The 24,279-nt window shown below is 35.7% G+C and overlaps 1 protein-coding gene across 2 annotated transcripts in view; it reads left to right on the forward strand.

The window, feature by feature from the left end:
• LOC150107347 (organic cation transporter protein-like) overlaps positions 1-24,279 on the forward strand; it is a 287,152-nt gene that overhangs the window by 231,334 nt on the left and 31,539 nt on the right. For both annotated transcript variants that reach the window (XM_090391214.1, XM_090391215.1), the window contains exon 10: positions 10,605-10,741. In XM_090391214.1, coding sequence (XP_090247340.1) covers positions 10,605-10,741 — 137 coding nt within the window. The remainder of the gene's footprint in view (positions 1-10,604; positions 10,742-24,279) is intronic.

A 24,279-nucleotide genomic window follows, 5' to 3' on the forward strand; every position in this document is an offset into this window, starting at 1 on the left:
GAGATTGACGAGTCCAGGGATTTGGGAGTGTTGGTGGATAGGGAGTTGAAGTTTAGGGGGCACATTGCAAAAGTGGCTAAATCAGCTCATCAAATCACTTGGATGCCGAAGAATATTTGACGAGCAGAGATAAGCAAGTTATTGTTCCCCTGTATTGAGCCTTGATAAGACCCCATCTTGATTGCTGTTCCCAGATCTGGTCACCTAGGTTTCTTCTTGATGGGGAGGAGATTGAGAGGATCCAGAGGGAAGTGACCGGGATGATAGCAGGTCTATGGAATGAAGCTTTTGAAAACAGATTGAAGATTTATGGGTTGCAGAAATTAGTTGTTAAGCAGAAAACGGGAGATATGATTGAGACATTCAAATTGCTGAAGGGTTTCTATAGGATTAATTCACAGGATATTTTTGAGAATAGGACTGGTGGTGGGAGGACAATGGGACATCCATGGAAGCTGGGTTTTTTACTTTTAGAGTGGTCAATGAGTGGAATTAGCTGCCAGAGTCTGTTGTGAATGCTACGGCAGTGAATGAGTTCAAGGCAATGTATGATAGATACTGTGTGAATGTCGAATAGTTATAATGGACATTATGTTTTGGTCCTCCCTTGATGAGTCTAAGGACTCCATTTAATACGGGCTGAGTTGGAAGGTTCACTGTCTACTGTAAAACAATGTGTGGTTCAGGTTCCGTAACGCTGTCTTAATAATACACTTTGGAGGTTTTGACCTCTTTCTCACAGAAATGAAACATCAATATCCCCTGATATACCGCTGCCAAAATAATCACTGTCGTGGTGTTGATGACCTCTCTGAATCCTGGGTGCTATGGCACATGCTGTGTGACTCCTGTACATACCTGATCATTTTGGCTGTTAAATGACTCTTCAGTGGAAAATCTTCTCATCTGTGAAGAGGATATCTCTATGTCTGTTGTTTACTTACCACCGGAGATGTGCCTTTGATTTTATCACACTCTGTCACATAAGTTGTGGTGTTAGGAAGTGTCCAGTAGAACAACAATAGGCTCTCATCCCCAGTTCATCAGTTAGTACAGGCGACATTGTTATCTGTGAAGTATTCATCTCTCGCAACATCACTTTCTTAAATTTCACAGGATTGTGGAGGAGGCATGGCTTCACAATCCTCGCAAGCTGCTGTGTCCTAACACAGCCTGGTGGATCTGTTCTTTGGTGGTCAGATACATCTTCTGTATCATTATAATGGTTAATAATCCAATACACTCTCATCCTACTGATCCCAAGTATTTTTAGCATGCTGAAAATAACAGGTGGCTTCATTCCAACTTTGTGAAATGTAGCTACACAGTTCTGATAATCTCCCCAATGCATGCTAACCCATACAGCTGGAAAACTCTTGGCTGCATACAGTGCCACTAGCACAACCTGTTTCGCACAATTCTGTGGACAGTGGAAGTTGTAGTAGTATTTGTGGGAAGACTGTGTAGAAAACTTGACGCTTGTTCCTTCCCTGCTATCTTTTGAAATATCTTTTCTTTTAGGCTTACACAGTGATCCGAATACATTTTGGAAAATAATGGAGACAACTATCGTGTTTGAGTAAAACTTTAGTTTAATATAAACCAAAATCCACATTCAACGTTTTGACCTTTATATCAAGTAATCTTCTCTATCATATGTACTATATACAGACTGACGTATATATGACCGCACAGAGAAAGCAATATTTAGAGAACAAATCCAAATAGCCCACAAAAACCTAGCAATAACTCAAAATCAGGTTTCAAAATTGCAATCCAAATTATCGAGTTATATAAATCCAGACATTCTACAAGTACTTGAAAGAATTACTGACAATTCGGCCAAATATATCCTAGAAAATAAAAAAAGAACAACTCAAGGCCAAATTTCACATTTTGAAACAATGGCGAAATATGCTGTCAGTCATACTAATCTAACCAATCAGGAGATCTCCTCCCCGATAAACAGCTCCAACAGTGAACAACAAACAAGGGAGACAATGAGTGACCAACCACCTTCAAGCAAGAACCATGTGATCAACTTATCAAGCCACACCTTAAATATCGGCCAACTTGTACTACTTGTTAAAGGCCTTAACTACGCATTAGTACTTAAAATGGTCAATAAATTGGATTTTATCTACCACATAGAAAGAGGCATGAGGTCCCTACTCAATAATATAGCCGATAAAATACGATTAGAAACCAGCAATCTTACAAAAACGAAACTAGCAGCAATCAAGTCATTGAAAGCTAATCAGGACATAATTATAACGAAATCAGATAAAGGCAATGCCACTGTTGTCCTTGACAGGTCAACATACATCCACCAGATGAATTAACTAGTCTCCGATAACAGCACCTATCAGCTGGTAAACTATAACCCAGCGAACGGGATAAAGAATAAAACAGAGAAATTACTTAAGTCCATCACTTCATGGCCATCAGACACAGTTAAAAAAAGTTATATCCTATTACTTCCGCTCTCGCAGAATATATGATGTCCTGAAAGTACACAAACAAAATGGCTGCTTCGACCTATTGTGGAAGGAATTGATAGCCCTAATTACCACTTTGCCAAGAAATTAGTGTCAACATTCAAGGAGTTGGTAGGTCATTCTCCCTCCTACATAAAGAACACACAACACTTTATAAACAGAATTAAAAACATAACACTCAACAAAGATGACTTATTAGTCAGTTTCGATGTTTCTGTCCTTTTCGCAAATTTCTCAATCAATGACACAATTCTTCTCCTACGTAACAAATTTCCACCCGACATTACAGCTCTCTTTGTCCACCCTACATTCCGATTACTTCGGGTGGCAAAATAAATTTTACTACAAGAAGAAGGTATGGCCATGGGCTCACCACTATCCCCCCCCCCCAATCGCTAATTTCTATATGGAAACTTTTGAGCAAAGTGCTCTTGATTCCTCCACTCTAAAACCTACAGTGTAGCTTAGATACGTTGACGATGTGTTCATTATTTGGCCACATGGGCGAGAAACGCTAAACATGTTCCTTAGCTACCTGAACAAACAACATAAACTCATACAATTTACCATCGAAATTGAAAATCAGAACTCGCTCCTGTTCCTGGTCACACGTCTTCCTTCAGGCGGTCTATCCTTCATGGTCTACCGCAAACCAACACACACTGGCCAATACATACCACCACCCATCACAAAAATATGGAGTCATTAACACCCTTAAAAACAGAGCTATAACAATTTGCTCTAACCAGCAAGTTCTGAAACAGGAACTAAAATCATCAGCGACACATTTATAAATAATGACTATAACAAAAATGCTATTAATAAAGTACTCCATAAAACATCATCAAAAAAGAATCTAGATTACAATAAAACCATAGCCATCCCATACATTTAAAGGGTTATCAGAAAAAAATCAACAGAATCCTGCACCAGTATAATCTCAATGTCACCTTTAAACCACCTACAAAACTTAAAAACATATTCAACTCCTCCAAGGATCCTCTCCTCCCATTGGCACATCCTGGAGTTTATTGCAGCCACTGCACCTGTAACTTACTGTACAGGACGTACAGTAAGTTACAGGTGAAACAGGACGTACAATCCCTATACGTTAGAAAGAACACATAAGACACGTTAAATATAACCATTTTGATGAAGCAGGCCTTTCAGATCACGTTCTGAACACCTTACACCAAATCGACTGGAAAAGTACCAGCTCTTTACACCATACAAAAACCTGATATGAAAGAAAATTTAAGGAAGCCTGCGAAATTCTGATAAACCACCCAAATATCAACATTAATGGTGACATGAAAATTCCAAGAATCTGAATGACACACATTTAACCTACTTAATATTTAGTATCCAGCATACTTCAGGACTCTAGCAACCTTCAGCTAGTATTGGAAACCATCCCATACCAACTAGTTAGAATGCATATGTATAATCATGGTGTTTGTATGTATATATGTATAATCTTTATATATGTATAATCATTTGTTTATATGCTTATGTTTATATGTAGAATCATATATATATATATAGACTTGTTGTTGCTCCCAATGTAATTTTACAACCAACAGATAATATTAATAATAGGACTCTAGCGTTGATGTAGTAAAAAAAAAATTTTTTTCACCAGAGGTCAGGCCAATGATTGTTGTAACTGTTGGTCAGTAACTTTAACAAACCATGTAGATTGTAGTACAGCTTGTTTCTCTGTATATAGTATATATGCTCCAGAAGATGACCTTGATATAAAGGTCGAAACGTCGAATGTGGATTTTGGTTTATATTAAACTAAAGTTTTACTCAGACATGGTAGTTGTCTCCATAATTTTCCAAAATGCTTTGAAATATCTCCCTATTGCCTATCTGATAAGTTTCTCTTAGTAATATATGCCTGTCAGATTGCCTCTTCTCCTCTAATTTTCTAAGCTCTGCAGATTTGATTTCACTGTCTACCCTCACATGGTATTTAGAATTAATTTGTTACCCATGTCTTAATTTTTTTTTTTTTTCATATCTCTGAAACTTATTGAACAAAACTATGCATGATAGTCTCAAATGTTCTGATCACTTCCTTATTACTGCTTTTCTCCTAATCATAGCATTAGAGTTGTCCTCTAAATTTCAATTACCTATCCACTCACTCCTATATTCCTAGTTACATGTCCTTCTTGTAGCGTAGTCCCACCAATATTATATTCAGCCTTTAGCCTCTTTATCTCAAGGGGGTGTAATCTTTTGCCTAGCTATGTTTAACTATCATCCCTATGTTGACCACTGATTTAAATCTCTCCTTCACTATACAGAGGCCCGTATATCAGCACATTATGCTTGATCACTCTTCCTAACTTAGAATCATTTGCACAAAAAAAAAAAATAATAATAATAATAAATAAAATAAAATAAATAAAATAATTTTCCGCTAAATTATTTTTGATGTCATTTGAACAGCAGTAGCTTACATATCTGTGGTATCCCATTTTATCTTTCACCCTTCTGGACACCATTTCAACCAACGTTTTTGATATTTATCCAGCTAGTCTCTTTCCAAGCTATATACTATCCATGGCAATGTATAATATATCCTTTTACCATGAGATGCAGTTGATACGTTGCAGCACATAAAAATGTATGTAAAAGGCTTTGGCAGACTGTCACATAGCTGTACAAACCCAGAAATACCATAAACCCATTCTCCTTATCAATTGTTCCCATTTTTCCCATTGTGTGCTAGGCTCAGTGGCTTGTCACGGCCAATAAACTGGCTTCTTTAAATGACAGAGTGGTTAATCTTATCTGCATATGTATTGTGACTGTCAATTGCATGTGTTCTTCTGTATGGTTTGCCTCTTTTGTAGAATTAAAAACCAGAGTTTTCCAAGAATAAAACCTTCCACCTTCTTATGAGACCAGCTATCTCATCTTCAGTCGAAAACCTGTGGTGAAAGATGTTTGCATCCTACACAGGATTTGAACCAGGTCTTATTAACCAGAGAGCAGCATTGAAACTGACTGAGCTATGATGCTCTTTATCAATTCATACTCTATTATGTCAGATTACTAAAAGTTGCTAATAAAGAACCATCCTCCCAGTCTGCTGTGCATATTAAATACTAATTAACTTCTCCATAAATGGTTGTTAAAGTTTAACCATCACTTCAGAAATGCAAACTGATATAAAAGCTGTCTTCTAAGTTTACATGATCTTCCATATTTAATTCCACATATATCCTTTCTTACCTGAACCCTCCATATGCCATGAAATATTGAGAATAGTGTGCTCATTTTCGAGGTAGAAACTACATGAATTTTCTTGAATGCTTGGGAAAAAGCTGATAATACTTCATTTGCCATTACATCATCTAACTATATTATCATATTAAAAGCCTTGTAGTCTTTGTGTTTCTTCCATTACATGCTGCCCAGGATAGATTAGCCCTCAAAAATTCTTTCTTTAATCCATATGGTGATTTACTTTTTCATCTGTATTGCCCTAAGTAATTTGATTTCACCAACCTAATTGCCTTAAATATTTTGCTGTCACTTTCTGTTCTCCACATTTTGTCTATAGTAACTCTTAGTATACTAAATTGCTTGTCTACACATTTTGAAAGCCATTCTTCTACCTATTTCCTCCTGGTTATTATCTGCTGTGAGCAGTCATAATGGATCAATGTCATATATATCGTATTTGCCAGCATATCAGACGCATCGGCCTATAAGATGCACCCCCTTTTTTGTACACATTTTTTAGGAAAAAAACTTTATCACTGAATATTCTAATGAATTTACAGTATTTCAAACATAAAGTAATAAGTAGGTCTACTTTCAACAAATACCTAATCTAACTAGGAAAGAGTACCCACCTTTTAATCTTCTGCATCAAAACCCAGAAATTCATCTCCAGAGCTAAATGAAGAGACACTTGAAACCTCTTCTAAATCAGAATCTGAGTCCTCATACAACAAATTGTCCTCTGTATCATCCAGTGCATTACTAATGTCTCACTTCTTAAATGATTTAACCACTGTATCAGTTTTCACAGCATCCCATGAAGCTTTGACCTACTCACAAACTTGCAAAATGCTAGGCCTCTTCCTTCTTCCTGATGGCATAATCTCAAAATCTGAAGACTGCATCCAGCAGTCTTCTGGATGCAGTGTTCCACTTCTCCTTCATGAATCTCTTGAATAGTTTATTAATAGAGACATCTAAAGGTTGAAGCTGACTAGTTAGACCTCCTGGAATTACAGCTGAGTTTTCAATTCCTTAGGTTTATTTTTAACATCTGTTCTGTGAAAACGAAACTGATTCCATGCTAGCAGGCAGGCTTTTTCAACAGTCTGCCAGAGCTCCTAGACAAATGTTATCTATCAGTAACTGGAATGTTACACCACAAGGAAGCAAGAAATAAATCGCGTAACTCGGAACAGAGAAAATTTCCAGAAATGAAAGTAATAAAAAACTGAGTATCAGCATATAAGATGCACCCTGTTTTTCAGACCTAATTTCAAAGAAAAAAAGTGCGTCTTATATGCCAGCAAATATCGTAACCGAATAAAAATACATATGTATATGAGGATGGTCTGAAAAGTTCTCGGCTTCGACCGTAGATAGCAACACTATCAGCAAGATTTTTTTTTTCTAAGTTTGGACATCTGTCATAAGCATCCATGTGAAACTGCAACTCATTCTATCAGGTAGTTTGTTTTATACAGCTGTCTGAAGCAAAAGTGTTGTCTGTATCCAATACAGACAACAATTTTATCCAATACATATGAATTGGATAAAATTGAGTATCATGCAGTTATAAAATTCTTTGTAAAAGAAAGTTTAACGGCAAAAAAAATTCATTCGAAGTTCATAAAAGTTTATGGGCACTCTTCTCCTTCGCTTTTGACAATTAAGAAATGGGCTGCCGAGTTTGAAGATGATCCTTTTTGAAGGACGTCCAAAAAGTTTTGGACGTCCTTCAAAAGCATGTTCAAAATTTCAAAAGAACGTGAAGGATATATTTTGCATGAAGAATTGCTAATGAAAAAGCTTTGTGCAAGATGGGTACCACACTTGCTCACAGTAGATCAAAAATGCACTCGCATGAAAATCTCTGAACAGTGCTTGGAGTGTTTTAACAAGAATAAGCCTAATTTTGTGCATCGATTTATTACCATGGATGAGACTTGGATTCACCATTACACACCAGAATCCAAACAGCAGTTAAACCAGCGGACAGAAGCTGGTTCTTCAGTGCCAAAGAAGACAAAAGTTGGTTCCATCAGCAGGAAAGGTCATGTCATCGGTGTTTTTGGATACTAAAGCCATTTTGTTTATTAATTATCTTGAAGAGGGTAAAACAATAACCAGGAAATGTTATTCCAATCTCTTAACCAGACTAGATGAAAAAATTTGTGAGAAAAGACCCAGTTTACAGAAGAAAAAAAATCATCTTTCATCAGGACAATGCACCCACAAAGGTGTTTTAGCAATGGGAAAATTAAAGGATCTGCACTATGAATTATTAGAACATCCACCCTATTCCCCAAATTTGACTCCTTTTGACTTCTGTCTCTTTCCAGAACTAAAACTCTTCCTCAATCGTCAGCATTTTTCTTCAAATCAAGAGGTGATTGCAGCTGTAGAGGGGTATTTTGCAGATCTTATTAAGAACTGCTACAGGGATAATGGCCCTGGAGCATCACTGGAATAAATGTATTAGTCTTAAGGGAGATTATGTTGAAAAATAAAAATAATTTTGAAATTATAAATTTGTTTTTTCATTGTTAGGCCAAGGACTCTTCAGACCATCCTCATATATCCTGTAGATTTAATCGTATATATCATTATCATCAGGAATTTGATATATACAGGAATACCTTGTATAGCGCGGTTTTGAACAACGTGGGTTTTGGTCTAACGCAGTTTTTATTATTACACTTATCATTATTACACTAACATTGTCAACACTGACCGGCGACTCCCGGGCGCTGCAAGTGGCAGTTGAGAGCCATGTTTATGCAGTAGTTATTCGTTTGGCTCTCACGTGGACACGTTCTTTCCCCGCGGCATTTTATTATTTACGTTAATATTAGTATTTGATATTTTTTTATTATTTAAGTATGAGCGAAAAGAGACAAAACAAAGAAGACACTGTTGGAGTAACAAAAAAAAAAAATGCAAGTGGTTGACGTTAGAGAAGAAACTTGAAATTATAAAATGTCACGAGAATGGCACTTCGTTTGCTAAAATAGCACGTGAGAATTCAATGAATGAGTCATCTGTATGAACAATTATTCAGAGCAAAGAAAAGATTAAACAACATGGCATGAGCACCTCTTCTTATATGTCAAAAGTGATCACGAGAAATCGATCTTCTACAATGGAAAATATGGAATGCCTTCTAATGATCTGGATTGAAGATTGTAATCAGAAAAAGATTCCTTTGAATCAAATGATAATCCAGCCAAAAGCAACAAGTCTATATGACAAAATTAAAGAAAATGAAGGAGGTACAACCAGTGAAACTTTTATTAAAATATTTTTTTAAATATTTTATTAAAATATAGTTTTATCTACAATTAAAACATATGGGACTCCAGAACGTAGTAATCCAAGGTGAAAGCGCAATTGCTGACAATAAAACTGCAGAATTATTTCCCAATGAATTGAAGGAGCTTATTGAGAAGGAATGCTACACAGATGATCAAATTTTTAACGCTGATGAAACTGGCTTGTTCTGGAAAAGAATGCCATTGTCACATTTCTAGCAGAGAAAGAAAAAACACAAGCTGGGTATAAAGTGTCAAAAGACTAATTGACACTTTTACTAAGAGGTAATGCATCAGGTGATTTAAAATTGAAGCCACTGTTAGTGTACCGAGTGGAAAACCCAAGAGCTCTTAAGGGCTTTACAAAGAACAATTTACCTGTTCTTTGGCATTCGAATAAAAAAGCGTGGGTGACTCATTCAATTTTCAAAGACTGGTTTAAAAGAATGATATTCCTTTCAAAATTTTGCTTTTATTAGACAATGCGCCAGGCCATCCAACTCTATTGACTGACTTAGATGAAAATGTCAAGATTTGTTTTTTCCAAACACAACATCAATTCTGCAGCCAAGGGATCAAGGTGTTATCTCCACTTTCAAGGCTTACTGTTTAAGACGAACTTTTGCTCAAGCTATTAAAGCTGCAGCAGAAGAAGATTCTTGGACTTTAAGTGAATTTTGGAAGAAATTTAACATAAAAGATGCCATTCAAAATATTTATGAATCTTGGCAAGAGGTGACTCAAAGCAACATGAGAGCTGTATGGCATAATATCTTGCCGCATTGTTCAAAGGACTTTGTTGCCTTTGCAACACAGAGAGGAAATCTCAACAGAAATTGTGCAGATGGGCAAAGATCTTGGTTTTAAAAGTTTAGATTGTAACAATGTGAACGAATGTATTGATTCTCATTAAAAATGATCTGAATGATGAAAACCCTTTTGGAGTTGGAACAACGAGCCTATGAAGCAGAAGATGATGAAGATGACCCCACTGATATCATGGTTGAAGAATTTTCCTTTGCTGACCTTTCAACTTTTGTGAGAAAAATTGACGAAGCTTCAGACATTCTCATAAATGCCGACCCGAATTTGGAAAGAAGCATCAAAGTGAGACAAAGTCTCAATAATGCCATCAAATGCTACAGAGATCTAGTCCTTGAAGAGACAAAGAAGACAGGATGGTTCAACGAACACTAAAAGACTACTTTAGTAAAAAGTAAATTACTGTATGCTAAAATTGAAGCAATATTTTTTTGTTTTCTTCAACTTTTATATCAGTTTAAAAGGATTTTATTAGTTAATAAAAATAACAATTTTTTTCATTTTTAAACATTTTTATTATCCTAAATTTTTGTAATAAACAAATTAAATTGAAAAACTTTATAAATAGACCTCGAACAATGCGGTTTTGCATAGCGTGGACGTTTCTAGAAACCAATTAACCGCGCTATACAAGGTATTCCTGTATATATATATATATATATATATTTTTTCTACACATACATTCATACATACACTATTGCTTATATTTGTTTGTATTTTTCTTTCCCAGAGAAAATTTTACAAGCCATTACCAATGATCATTTTTGGCATAGCTTCAATTTTAGCTGGTATTTATGCTTACTGGTTACCTGAAACATCAGATACACAGTTGCCAGAAACATTGGAAGAAGCAGAACTCTTATCACAGTAAGTAAAAAGAGGATATGCACTGATTAACGTTGATTTCAGCCATTAGGCTTTTGTTGTTGTTATTAACTCATTTAAAATAACCAAATTTTATTTTGTTTTCTTTAGTATTTGAAACATAGATTTATTATTTATGTTATGCTTTTTTTTAATGTAATTCTTATCCAAGAAATATTGTGACATATATACTGTGAACTGTTAAAGGTCACAATCATAAAATCCTGCTCTGATGACCAACTGAGTACTTTTTTTATTCTACTATAGGTCTTCATTAACTGGGTAGTAGTTTCATACTAGATGATGAAAATCATCTACCACATGACAGTATATTAATATTATTAAAGTTGTATTAGCATAAGGTACACACTCACACTCTTGTAAAAATAGTCTTAAATTACAATTATGAATCTTTTTTACAATCGTTTCTGTGCATTAGAAATTTTATTAGTTTTGATTTTGTAACATATAATTAGCACTTGCAATGTGCTGATAAGAAATTGATTTAACTTGATTACCTTGCTGGACCTGTGATTTCAGTCAGGATTTCTCCATGACTGCAGGTCGTAAAGAGTCCAGCTATTCCTGCCTTGGGCCTTTCTTCTCCATTTTCTTCCAACTTTCTTAATCATTGGTTCTTCCAGGTTTCCTTTTGGTATCTCTTGGATACCAGTTTGTAACTCTGACTGTCCATCTATTGTCTCTCATTCTGGCGAGATGTCCTGCCCATCTTCTTTTGCTGGTGTAGATTGCTTTTATTATATCCGTGAGTCCAGACTTCTTCCTGATTTCTGTGTCTTACATGGTCTATTTTGTTTATATTGCACATTCTTCTTTCTATTCATGTTGAGTTGTTATTAAGCTTTGTTCTTCTTTTAAAGTGGTTCCATGTTTCACTGCCATAAGTTAATGCTGGTAAGATGTGACTATTGAAAAGATGGGCTCTTATTTCTATGTCTATGTTTTGGTTGGTAATTGTTGATTACCAACCAAAACATATTTTTTTGTTTTGGTTGGTAATCAACCAAAATCTTTATTTTGTTGAAGGCAATCCAAGAAGCTCTTTTTGTCCCTGCTATTTCATTTATTATATCATTATTCATTTTTATGGACTAGCTGAGGTAGATGTATTCTTCAACTTTTTCAATGGTGTGAGATTCTAGAGTGATTGTATGATCTTTACAGTATTTGTTTTTCATCCATCTTGTTTTGTCTGGGTGTATTTCCAATCTTTTTTTTTTTTTTTTCCAGTTTTGGCTTATGTTATTCAGCATTAATTCTAAGAGTTTGGATAAGTGAGATATTAATACCACATCATTGGCGAATAATAGGATATTTGACATTTCACCATCAAGTTTATTCCATCTTTCATGTCAATTTTTCAAATGAGTAGATGTGAAGAGATTAGGTGATAAGACATCACCCTGGCTCTCCTCTACTTAAGTCAATTTTAATCGGGAGATTAAAAAGGGTAATATTTGTTGTGCCTTCTTTGTAGATATCTTTTATGAGTTGGATGTATGCTTTTTCTACGCCTTATTCTATTAAAACTTGGAATACTGTGTTATGCTCAGCAGTGTCAAATGCCTTTTTAAAATCTATAAAAAGAAGACAAAGTGGAATCTGGTATTCTCTGCATCTTTCTGTTAGCTGAGTAATATTTTGAATGTGATCTTTTGTTGAAAAGCCTTTTTTGAAACCAGCCTGTTCTTTGCAGCTATTTTCATTGATGGAGGTTTGTATTCGATTTAGGATGACTCTGGCAAATATTTTATGTGTGTGTGTGCTAATAGACAGATGGGTTTGTAATTACTGATGTCTTCTTTATTGTCTTTTTTATGCAGAATTATGGTCTTTGATGTTTTCCATTCAGTAGGTACTTTCCTTAATTGTATATATATTCGGTAAACCTTTCTGCTAGAGCTTTAAAGAGTATTTGTCCATCCATTTTTAATTCATCAGATTTTATACCATCAGTTCCTGGTGATCGGTTGTTTTTCATATGGTGGATAGCCATTTTTACTTCTTCAGGTAGGACAGATGGTTTTTCCAAATTTTCGTCTGGTACTGGAGCTGAAAGTTTATTTTTCACTTGGTTAGACTATAATAAATGTATAACTAAGATCAAAAGCCAAATGGCTATTTTTTCTGGCGAAGTTAATTAAATTTAAGGGGATAAAAATCCCTTATTATTTTACAGCCAGTATGCGAAACTCTAAGATTGAAAACTACGATCTAAGAGTTTCATGCCGAAGAACTATCGGCGAATCCAAGTGTAAGTGACCACCTGGTAGTATAACACCAAGGCAAGTTGGAGCAAGCTCCCTCACTATCCTTGATATTTTCTCATAATGTAAAAACACACAGCTCCTAGGAGATGTAATAATTCTGCTTTACATTATGAGGAGAGGTCACTACCCAGACCGGTTTCAACCTTTTTTTTGAGATCTCATCAGTGAGTAGCTAGACCTGGATGATATCTCCTAGGAGCTGTGTGTTTTTACATTATGAGAAAATATCAAGGATAGTGAGGGAGCTTGCTCCAACTTGCCTTGGTGTTGTACTACAGGTGGTCGCTTACGCTTGGATTCGCCGATAGTTCTTCGGCATGAAACTCTTAGATCGTAGTTTTTGATCTTAGAGTTTTGCATACTGGCTGTAAAATAATAAGGGATTTTTATCCCCTTAAATATAATAAATTTAGTTTAATCCTTTATCCAAGTGTGAGCAAACAGTTTGCGCCTGAAAATATCTTCAGGACTGAATATGGTGTTGTACTACCTTACTGGGGTAAGGTAGTACAACACCGGGCAACTCATAGCAAAGGTGAACCAAGCTGACATCACTCCTATCCCAGTATCTCCCATAATGCAAAACACATCTCCTTGCAGATATGTATAATGTTATGCATTAAGGGATTGGCCACTACCCAGACTAGTTTCGACCTTTATTGAGGTCTCTTCAGTGGGAGCCAGGCCGAGGTGGAGATACCAGGCAGAAGCAATAGCGAGATCATCTTTACCTATAGGAGTTGCCAAAAGGTGTGCCACCTTTTTATATTAAATTACTCTGGATTTAGAGAAAGATGTTGTTTATTTCTTAACGGTATATATTAGAACACAGAAAAATAAGTAAATAATTAATTTATTAACTTATTGCTGATATTTCACTGGTGATATAACCAGCATCTTCAGAGCACAAAACACAATATACGAGACTATAACAACATGGTGTAATCAACGGACTAGTTAAACAAAATTGTTGCAGCAACACAAAGACTAGAATCCTGATTTTGGCGCCCTCTAAAAAAATAAAAAATAAAATAAAATAAAAATTTGCAGCTTTCACATAAGACTAGAGTCCTAAATAGAGAAAAAAACGGTACTAGTTATTTCTTAAGATGACTGTCTCCCAGATTTTAGGCAAATTTATACAGCCATATTTGTTGAGATTTGAAATGTGTTTCAGGGCTTCTGTTGCCTCTAAGAACAATCTCTCCGACTTGTAAGATCTTCTGTGCAGTACTTTTGTGTTCTTCCAGTTGATCCTCTGTGCAGGGGTATTCAGAGCATGGTCTGCTAGGCCCGACTTGCCATAGTGATAATGCCGGACGTATCTTTTGTGTTCACTGATGCGGATGTTCACAGTTCTTCCTGTTTGATCATTGTAGGGTTGATTACATGAGCAGGGTACTTCATAGACTCCTGGATGTGCTAGAGGGGGAATGCTGTCCTTGGGTGAGTGGATAAGGGTTGCTAATTTGCCAGAAAGTCTGAATATGGTGTGTAATTCATGTTTATTAAGAATTCTTGCAATCTTTTCGGATATGCCTTTAATGTATGGGATGGTGACTGTTTTGTTGTAGTTCTCTGTGGTGGATAGTGGGTTTCTTAGGGGCGTTTAGTATTTTGTTTATCTTATGGAGATTATAGCCATTGGCCAAGAAGGTGTGGTGTAAGTGAGCCAGTTCAGCTGCAAGAGCATTGTCATTGGAACAGATTGCTCTCGCTCTGTGGGTTAGCATTTTTAAAATGCAATATTGTTGAGAAGGGTGATGGTGTGATTGTTTAGGTAAATATCTCCCTGTATGTGTGGGTTTTCTAAAAACTGAAAATGATAAGGAACCATCTGGAAGACGTGTGATAAGTGTATCCAGGAAGGGCAGACAGTTATTAGCTTCCAGTTCCATAAAGTGGATTTTTGGATGTTGGCTATTTAAATGCACTAAGAATGTTTCCAATGTCTCTAGGCCATGTGGCCAAATAGCAAGCACATCGTCAACATAGCATAGCCAAAGTGTTGGTGAGAGTGGCTGTATTGATTGCTAGTTTTTCCAGGTGTTCTATGTAAAAGTTGGCTGGGGGGGGGGGGGGGCCATGGCTGTCCCATTTATTTGTTTGTATATTTTTCCTTTCCATGTGAAATATCCTGCATGTATTGTGAATTTGAATAGTTCAAATATATTGTTGTGTCCTGAATAGTCAGAAATTGAAAATTAAAATTTAATTTATTCAGGAACAACTACCTTTAAATGTAGGCAGAAAAATGTTGTGTTTTGGCATGGAAATTGAAATGTACATTATAATTTAAAGCAAAACTGAAGAAATGTTTAATTTAAGAAATGTGAAACTTAAACAGTTTGGTGCAGAGTCAAATAAAGGGAGTTGTCTCAGAGGACAAAATTTTAGGGCCTTGTCCCATACATAGACAAAGCCCTAATGAATGAAAGGATTACACCTGACAAAATTTGGGAACGGCCTGAATCATAGTTTGTTTAAGAAAAGGAGAGTGATAGCTGATTTATTTAACTTATTGGAAAACTATTATAGAAGCCGGAAAGGAAATAACTGTATGGGGGAGTGTAGCGAACAGTGGTAAAGGCAATAATAACGATAGAAATATATAAAGAAGGAGATCGAACGATAACAATTGGCGCAAATGACAGGACTTGATTGAGTAAGGTTTTAAGTAAGAAGGATAAAATAAGTAAACAACTATATTAAATCTTATAGAATCATCGATATAACCATAAACAATGATGCAACAATATCAGGGGGGGGGAAGTGTGACTTCAGTAGATTGAGGGTTTCTATTAGTGGTACATTTGTGAATAGTGAGGTGATATCAAAGCTTACTATTAAGTCTGAGCTTTTTAGGGTATGATGTTGTAAGATGCTTTTTAGGTGGGCTGAATTTTTGACATAGGAGGGAGAATTGTTTGTGAGAGTGGCTAGTAGCTTAGCTAAATGTCTAGCCAGTTTGCATGTGGGACTATTTATACTGTCCACAATTGGGCATAAGGGTGTACCTTGTTTGTGAATTTTTGGTGCTCCATAAATCCTAGGTGTTGTAACATGGAAGGGCTTGAGTTTGTTTACTGTGTCTTTGGGCCAGGAAGTGACTTTTTTCAATAATTTACGTGCCTTATTCTTTTGTGTGTTGGTGGGATTGCGATCTATAATTTTGTATGTTGACTGATCCTGTAACAGTGTGTGCATTTTGTTTTCATATTCTGTTGTGTCCATTACTACGGTTGCATTCCCTTTGTCTGCTTTTGTTATGATAATCTGGCTATTATTCTGTAGCTCTTTTACAGCAATGATTTCCTTATGCGGGATATTATTTTTGGGAGGCTTAGACTTGATTAGGATGTTAGCCACATCTAAACGTATGTTGTTGGTGGCAGGTCGTATATTCCCTGTTCAATGGACGCCATTATTTCAGCTTTTGGAACTTGCTTGGGAGTCACGGTAAAATTGTGCCCTCGACTTAAAGCACTAGTGGCTTCTATGCTTAAGGTGAGCGACGATAAATTCACGCCGACGAAGTCTTGTCCTAATTGCGGTCGTTGTATAGTGTTGCGTTGTTGGAGATTTTCAAACTTATTTTGGTGCCGGTTTTTGACTAATTTGAATTCTTTTTGAGCTGTTGCATCGGTGATGTTATCCAGGATCTCCCATAGTTCCATATTCAGAATATTATATAGTCATTCACGTAGTGCGTTGATGGTTGAATTTGATTTCGCTAATTCCAGATGATTGGCATTAATCTGTTCATGTAATAGTGCTACACTCGCTCATTTGTAAATGCGTTGGGCTTTGGCTGAGTGGAACTTGTTTTTGATTTTAACACAGTTTGGTATTAAATTGGTATCTCGGCACCTCTTTAAGAAGGCTAACCTGTTCAGTTTTAGAGGGCGCCAAAATCAGGACTCTAGTCTTTGTGTTGCTGCTACAATTTTGTTTAACTAGTCCGTTGATTACACCATGTTGTTATAATCTTGCGTATTGTGACAAACTGTGTTTTGTGCTCTGAAGATGCTGGTTATATCACCAGCGAAATATCAGCAATAAGTTAATAAATTAATTATTTACTTATTTTTCTGTGTTCTAATATATACCGTTAAGAAGTAAACAACATGTACGACGAACACATAAGTCTCCACTCGTTTAGAGAAAGATGTTGAAAGTTTATTTTTCACTTGGTTAGACTATAATAAATTTAGTTTAATCCTTCATCCAAGTGTGAGCAAACAAAGTTTGTGCCTGAAAATATCTTCAGGACTGAATATGGTGTTGTACTACCTTACTGGGGTAAGGTAGTACATGAAGAGACTTCAATAAAAGTCAAAACTAGTCTGGGTAGTGGCCAATCCCTTAATGCATAACATTATACATATCCACAAGGAGATGTGTTTTGCATTATGAGAGATAATGAGATAGAAGTGATGTTAGCTTGGTCCACCTTTGCTACGAGTTGCCCGGTGTTGTTACTACCTTAGTAAGGTAGTACAACACCATATTCAGTCCTGAAGATATTTTCAGGTGCAAACTTTGTTTGCTCTCACTTAGATAAAGGATTAAACTAAATTTATTTTAGTCTAACCAAGTGAAAAAGAAACTTTCAACATCTTTCTCTAAATCCAGAGTAATTTAATAAAAAAAAAAAAGTGGCACACCTTTTGGCAACTCCTATAGGTAAAGATGACCTTGCTATTGCTTCTGCCTGGTATCTCCACCTCTGGGTCTTGCTCCCACTGAAGATACTTCAATAAAGGTCGAAACTAGTCTGGGTAGTGGCCAATCCCTTAATGCATAACATTATACATATCTGCAAGGAGATGTGTTTTGCATTATGGGAGATACTGGGATAGAAGTGATGTTAGCTTGGTCCACCTTTGCTACGAGTTGCCTGGTGTTGTTACTACCTTAGTAAGGTAGTACAACACCATATTCAGTCCTGAAGATATTTTCAGGTGCAAACTTTGTTTGCTCTCACTTGGATAAAGGATTAAACTAAATTTATTTTAGTCTAACCAAGTGAAAAATAAACTTTCAACATCTTTCTCTAAATCCAGAGTAATTTAATAAAAAAAAAAAAAAAAAAAAAGTGGCACACCTTTTGGCAACTCCTATAGGTAAAGATGACCTTGCTATTGCTTCTGCCTGGTATCTTCACCTCTGGGTCTGGCTCCCTCTGAAGATACTTCAATAAAGGTCGAAACTAGTCTGGGTAGTGGCCAATCCCTTAATGCATAACATTATACATATCCGCAAGGCATTATGGGATATACTGGGTTAGGAGTGATGTTAGCTTTGTCCACCATTGCTACGAGTTGTCCGGTGTTGTTACTACCTTACCCCCAGTAAGGTAGTACAACACCATATTCAGTCCTGAAGATATTTTCAGGTGCAAACTTTGTTTGCTCACAATTGGATAAAGGATTAAACTAAATTTATTATGGTACTGGAGCTGTGATTACTTGTTTAGATGAGTAAAGGTTCTCATAAAGCGACTTTACTATTTTTTCCATTTCACCTCTGTTTGTGTGTCTGTTTCCTCGATTGTCTATGAAGGCTAAAGGTAGTGGTTGCCTTAGATTTATTTCTTTTTCTACTTTTTTTAGGCTACTGCAGAGCCTAGCTGCTTCTGCCAAATTTCTTGTTCTATATATGTTATAGTCATCCTTGATATTCTGCCTCAGTTGTTTACAAATAATTTTATATTCTAGATGGTCTTTTCCTGAATCTTTCAGTATGCTTCTTTTCTTCAATAGTTCTATTGTTCTTGCTGATAGGCATTCCCTAGTCTTAGGAGGAAGTTCATATGAGGTTCTTTCTTTGCAGTTCATTAATTGATTGTTAAAGTTTGTTAAATCTTTGTCGATGTCATTTTTTAATTTCCAGTCGGTTTCTTCCACATTTTTTCTAAATTCTTCTGGGTTTATCTGTTTTGAGTGTTTTTTATGGTTGGACTGTGCTCGTATGCGTTCTTCATTTTTTTTTAAATGTATTTGAGGGGTGGCTCTTATTGGACAGTGGTCTGAATGAATGTCGCAGTAGGTTTTCTCAATGACTTTGAGATTTTTTATTATTCTTTTACAATCTGTTAGGATGAAATCAATTTCATTTCTTGTCTCTCCATTTGGAGATTGCACGTCCATCTTTTTTCAGTTCTCTTTTTAAATAAACTATTCATAATGTACAGCCCTTCTACTTCTACAAATTCTGCCAGGAGTTCACCTCGTTCATTTCTTTCCCTCATGGTCCAATGTATTTTTCTTCAATAAATCCTGCACCAATCTTTGCGTTGAAATCCACACACTATTGTGTATGTTGTTTTTTTCTGTAATGTTTCTCATAGGTGTTCATAGAAATTTTCTGTTTCTTCTTCAGCTGTTGAGGTGGGTGCATAGGCTACTATTATTTTTATTGTTATGGATTCTCCAATTTTTAATATTAGTATTCCTAGTCGTTCAGAATGGATTGTACAAGAAATAATATTTTTAGTTAGCTTTTCATTTATGATGAAGCCAACTCCTCCATCCCTTGTAGCGTTATCCGAAGTCCCAGGAAAATCTGGTTGCCATTGTTTCATTTTGCTGTTAATTCAGAGCATCTTCGGGTTTCACAAATAGCAAGGACATCAAACTTTACATTTTGCAGTTTTGAAGCAGGAAATCAATATGGGAGTCGGAAGACAGAGTTTGAGTGTTGAAGGAACCAATAAATAGGGTTGGATTTCCAGATGGTGGTCTGCCTTCCTCAGTGAGATTCTTAGCATACCCAGCCCTTGCAGATTTCTCACCACCACCTTGGTGGGATTGCAAAGAGCCACACAGGACTGGGAGCCTTTTTTTTTTTGTTCTATTTGCTGGCATCTTTACAGTGGTCTACAGCATTTCTCCTGACCATGATTCTGAAGTGTGCCTTTGGTCCACAGCTCCTTATTAGTTATTCGGAGCTACCTGCTTGGGCTTCCCTCGTCCACCACCCGAGGGACGCGTTTGGTAGAGGTGAGGTCCCCCCCCCCCAAGAAGAAATTGATATATATGTTAAAATAAAATTTAAATTATGTTAGATTTATTACAGCTATCAGATATCTTATAGCTGTAATAATTTCAATGGTTCTTTATTGTAATTCACATTTATTGAATACTATGATATCTGTTGTTGATTGTAAAGATGTTCTCTTTTTGCTAACAACAATAACATGTCAGCCATTATTAACTTCTTACTTGCTGCTTAGTGGAACAAGTGTGCATGCTCACCGGAGTGGTTGATGGGTGATTGACAGGGGGTGTTCAGTACTGGGTAACAGAAGAAAGAAGAGAGAGAGAGAGAGAGAGAGATTGGAGACCAGAGAATTTTGCTTTAGAAAGTTTTTTAAGAAAACTTGACAGTTGGAATATATTAATAGATGATTCTGAAAAGGGATCTTAGTGAGATGAATCCTTAGACTGGAAAAGTGAGACTGTCAACAAGTGAATAGTAAAATGAAAGAAAATATTAATTGACATTCTATTTTGATGTTTGAAGAAACACAAAATAGAAAATTGTCTTTTGTCTCAAGGATGCCAGCAATATCAATTAATTTTCTTGGAAAAAGTGAAGAAATCAGTGAAATCTGAAACTGTAAAGTGGCTTTAATGAAAAGGCCCTACTTTGGTGCATTGCTGTTTATAAAGTACTAAAAGAAACTGTTTTCCCCTCCCCCTCTGGTAATGAATTTGTGATTTGTGCTTCTTGTAATAAAATTGCCTGAGGTAAGAATATATTCCAGTGAAACAGAGAGGATGAATGGAACAATATATGCAAAATAAGGAAACGCTGCATAGTCCTATGGAAGTTAAGAAGTTTTATATTTTGAGAAAAGGCCTTATAAAGAAATGATTCAATGAACATTTATTGTTTGTAGGAAATTGTTGTGAAAAACAACAATTTCCTACAAACAATAGGAAATTGTTGTGAAAAACAACAATTTCCTACAAACAATAGGAAATTGTTGTGAAAAACAAATTACTTACATGTGAAATATACCAATAATAGCATGAGTCAGCGAGTGATTGACTTTATTCTTTAAAGATATAAGAAATCTTAAAGTACAGTAAGATCCTGTTTAATGCTACCCTGATTAATGCTGATTCACTATAATGTGTTTTTTTTTCTGAGCCCTAAAAAAAGCACTAAATATTCCATGATTTGATATAATGTGGTTCTACTTGAAGGCTAAAAAAGTACTAAATTTACCTGATTCAATTTATCGAAAAGTTAAATCAAAACAAAATTGATGCAAAAAAGCATTTCGCTCGACATTAAAATGCAGATGCTGAGGTGATTAGAAAAAGGTGAACATCAAGTTGACATTGGAGCTGCTTTAAATTTGTCTACTTCTACTATACGAATGATCTTAAAAAACAAGAACAAAATTAAGTGTTCAGCAACCACAATCTCAACATCTTCTGCAACAAAGGTAACCTAATTCAGAAGCAATGTTTTAGAGGAAACGGAGAAATGTCTTTCCATTTGGATTGATGATGAAACCGAATGCAACATGCCATTAAGTCAGGCAATAATCATGGAAATGGCCAGAAGTATTTTTAATCATATTCAAAAACAGAGGAGACGAGCAAAAACTTTTCAGCTAGCAGAGGTTGGTTCAATAGATTAAAGAAAGAAGCAACCTCTACAATATTCAAATCACCAGAGAAGCGGTGAGTGCAGATACTGAAGCTACTTCAGCCTTTCCGTCAACTTTAAGAGCCATAATTGAAAGAGGAAATTATCCTCCCAAACTAGTTTTTAATGTTGATGAAACAGGACTTTTCTGGAAGAGAATGCCAAAGCTCACATTTATATCGTGCAAACAAAAGTGAGCACCTGGATTCAAAGCTGCAGAAGACCATTAACCCTTCTTTTGGGTGGTAACTCCAATGGTGATTTCAAATTAAAACCATTGCTTGTGTATCATTCCATAAAACCAAGAGCAATGAAAGGAAAGTTAATATAAAAATAACTTAAAATTAGAGTAAAACTTGTTTATTCTTGGTTCTCGTGTTCCCTTATCCCTATTTACTATGTGTTAAAATGACCACGTTTAATGCTGTTTCAATTAGCACTTTGTCTTCTAGGAACGCATTCTGAGCATTAATTGAAGTATTACTCTATAGTTGTATTTATAAGACCTTGGATTCAAATAGTTTTGTAGTTATTAATTTAATTTTCCATGTATATAGTTTTATTTAGTTTCATTAAATTTGTATTGACTCAAGACCAAATAAAAATATATATATATATGTATATATTTTTATTTGGTCTTGAGTCAATCATTTCCTGGATTCTAAAAGGAATGAAGTTAAAAGTCACTGCACCAATTGGATTGAACTCTTGTAAATTTACTTTCAATGTAAAGCGCAATCTCTCTAAACAAATTAGCACAGTCTCATTACAGAGAATACAAACACTCCACATATTTCAAACCCTCTCTCAAGATTAATTTCATGTGGATTGACTGGGAATCTTCAAATGTTTGCTGATGATGCAAAGTTAGGTAGAATTATCAGGAGTAGTGCTGATGTTAATTCTCTACAGGAAGATTTGAATAGATGTTTAGCTTGGACAAATGAATGGGGTCGCAGTTTTAATATTAATAAATGCAGGGTGTTACTTTTTTTTTTTTTTTTTGATACAGAGATATAAGCTACATACTGTATTGGTGGAGCTATACTTCAGGAAGTGGATGAGATTTGAGATCTTGGAGTGATGGTAGTGGACTGAAGTTCTGGGAGCACATTGCACGTGTTGGAAAGACTGCACATCATATTGTTGCTATGATAAAAAGTACATTTACATATAGGAATAAGGAGGTGGTTGTGCCTCTATAGAAGGCATTGGTCAGACCGCATACATATGGCCTATTGTGCTCAGATTTGGTCACCTAGTTTTCATTGTGATGTGGAAACACTATAGACTAGGTGCAAAGACGAATAACCAAAGTGATATGAGGACTCTAGAGTAATGGTTATGAATAGCATTTGAGAGAATGTGGATTAGAGAGATTGGATAGGAGGAAAAGACGAAATAGAGACCTTCAAGTTAGTTAAGGGATTCTATCAGAATAATACAGAAGAAATTATAGAAAGAATGAATGTTAAGATGGGAAGAACTGGAAGTTGTATAATGATGTGGTGAAGAAGGGTGTGAGGAGTAGAGTTTTTATGTGGAGAGTTTGTTATTGAGTGGAATGAATTGCCTCAGTGTGTTGTGAGTGCAGTAGTGTAAATAATTTCAAAGTTGGCTGAGTGGGCCTTTCACAATGAGTCTGTTGACTCCATGGAGGTTACTTAATAATAATAAATCTATTACAAATTAAATCAAGAAAACATTTGTCAAATCAGTGTGTTGTGAGTGCAGTAGTGTAAATAACTTCAAAGCTGGTTGAGTGGGCCTTCCACAATGAGTCTGTTGACTCCATGGAGGTTACCAAATAATAATAATAAATCTACTACAAATTAAATCAAGAAAACATTTGCAGAAATCTGTGAGAATGTTCCATCAATATAAAATTATTAATCATTTTAATTACAATTTTGGATTCAGTGATCATTTTATATAAGATATTTTGTATTATCTTTACTGACATATCCCTTTTAAGACACAGTTTGCAAAGACTAACTTGTAACATTTATAATGTAGTGATAAAGTACGTCGCTGGTGCAGTCAGAAGGATAATGTAACATGAACTTTTTTAGTTGGAAAATACCTAGTTTCAAATTGTTTGATATAAGGAACTTGCATCACAACAAATTTTTTCAAATAAATTAGCCTGTCTCATATAACAACACTTTTATTTATTATTATATGAGCAGCTCCATGGAGTCTGAAGACTCATGGGTAGCTCACACTAACCATTTTTGATACAGTGCCTATCATATCTCTTCTTGTTCGTTGACAACGCACTCACAACCACCTCTTCACTCATTTACCACTCTCCAAGCAAAAAATCTTGCTCTTTACACCCTTACTAACCACACTAGTATCAAGAACAAACATCTGTATCTGCATATTTCCCCTCAAACTATTCTCCGTATCATTTTGTACAAATTGACAGTAGCCTTCATACAGATCGTTGTAGGACATCACCGAGCACCTGAGAATCTCTTTGATTCATCTTCACCACGTAATAATCACTGATGTTTATTCATGTCAGCGGCTTCATGCCCATTTACTCCAACTGAAGTAATTAGATTCTATGTGAGATCT

Source organism: Typopeltis vanoorti, chromosome 4, assembly GCF_054136105.1.
Source record: "Typopeltis vanoorti isolate ZY-2024b chromosome 4, IOZ_Tvanoo_1.0, whole genome shotgun sequence".
Classification (NCBI taxonomy): Eukaryota; Metazoa; Arthropoda; class Arachnida; order Uropygi; family Thelyphonidae; genus Typopeltis; species Typopeltis vanoorti.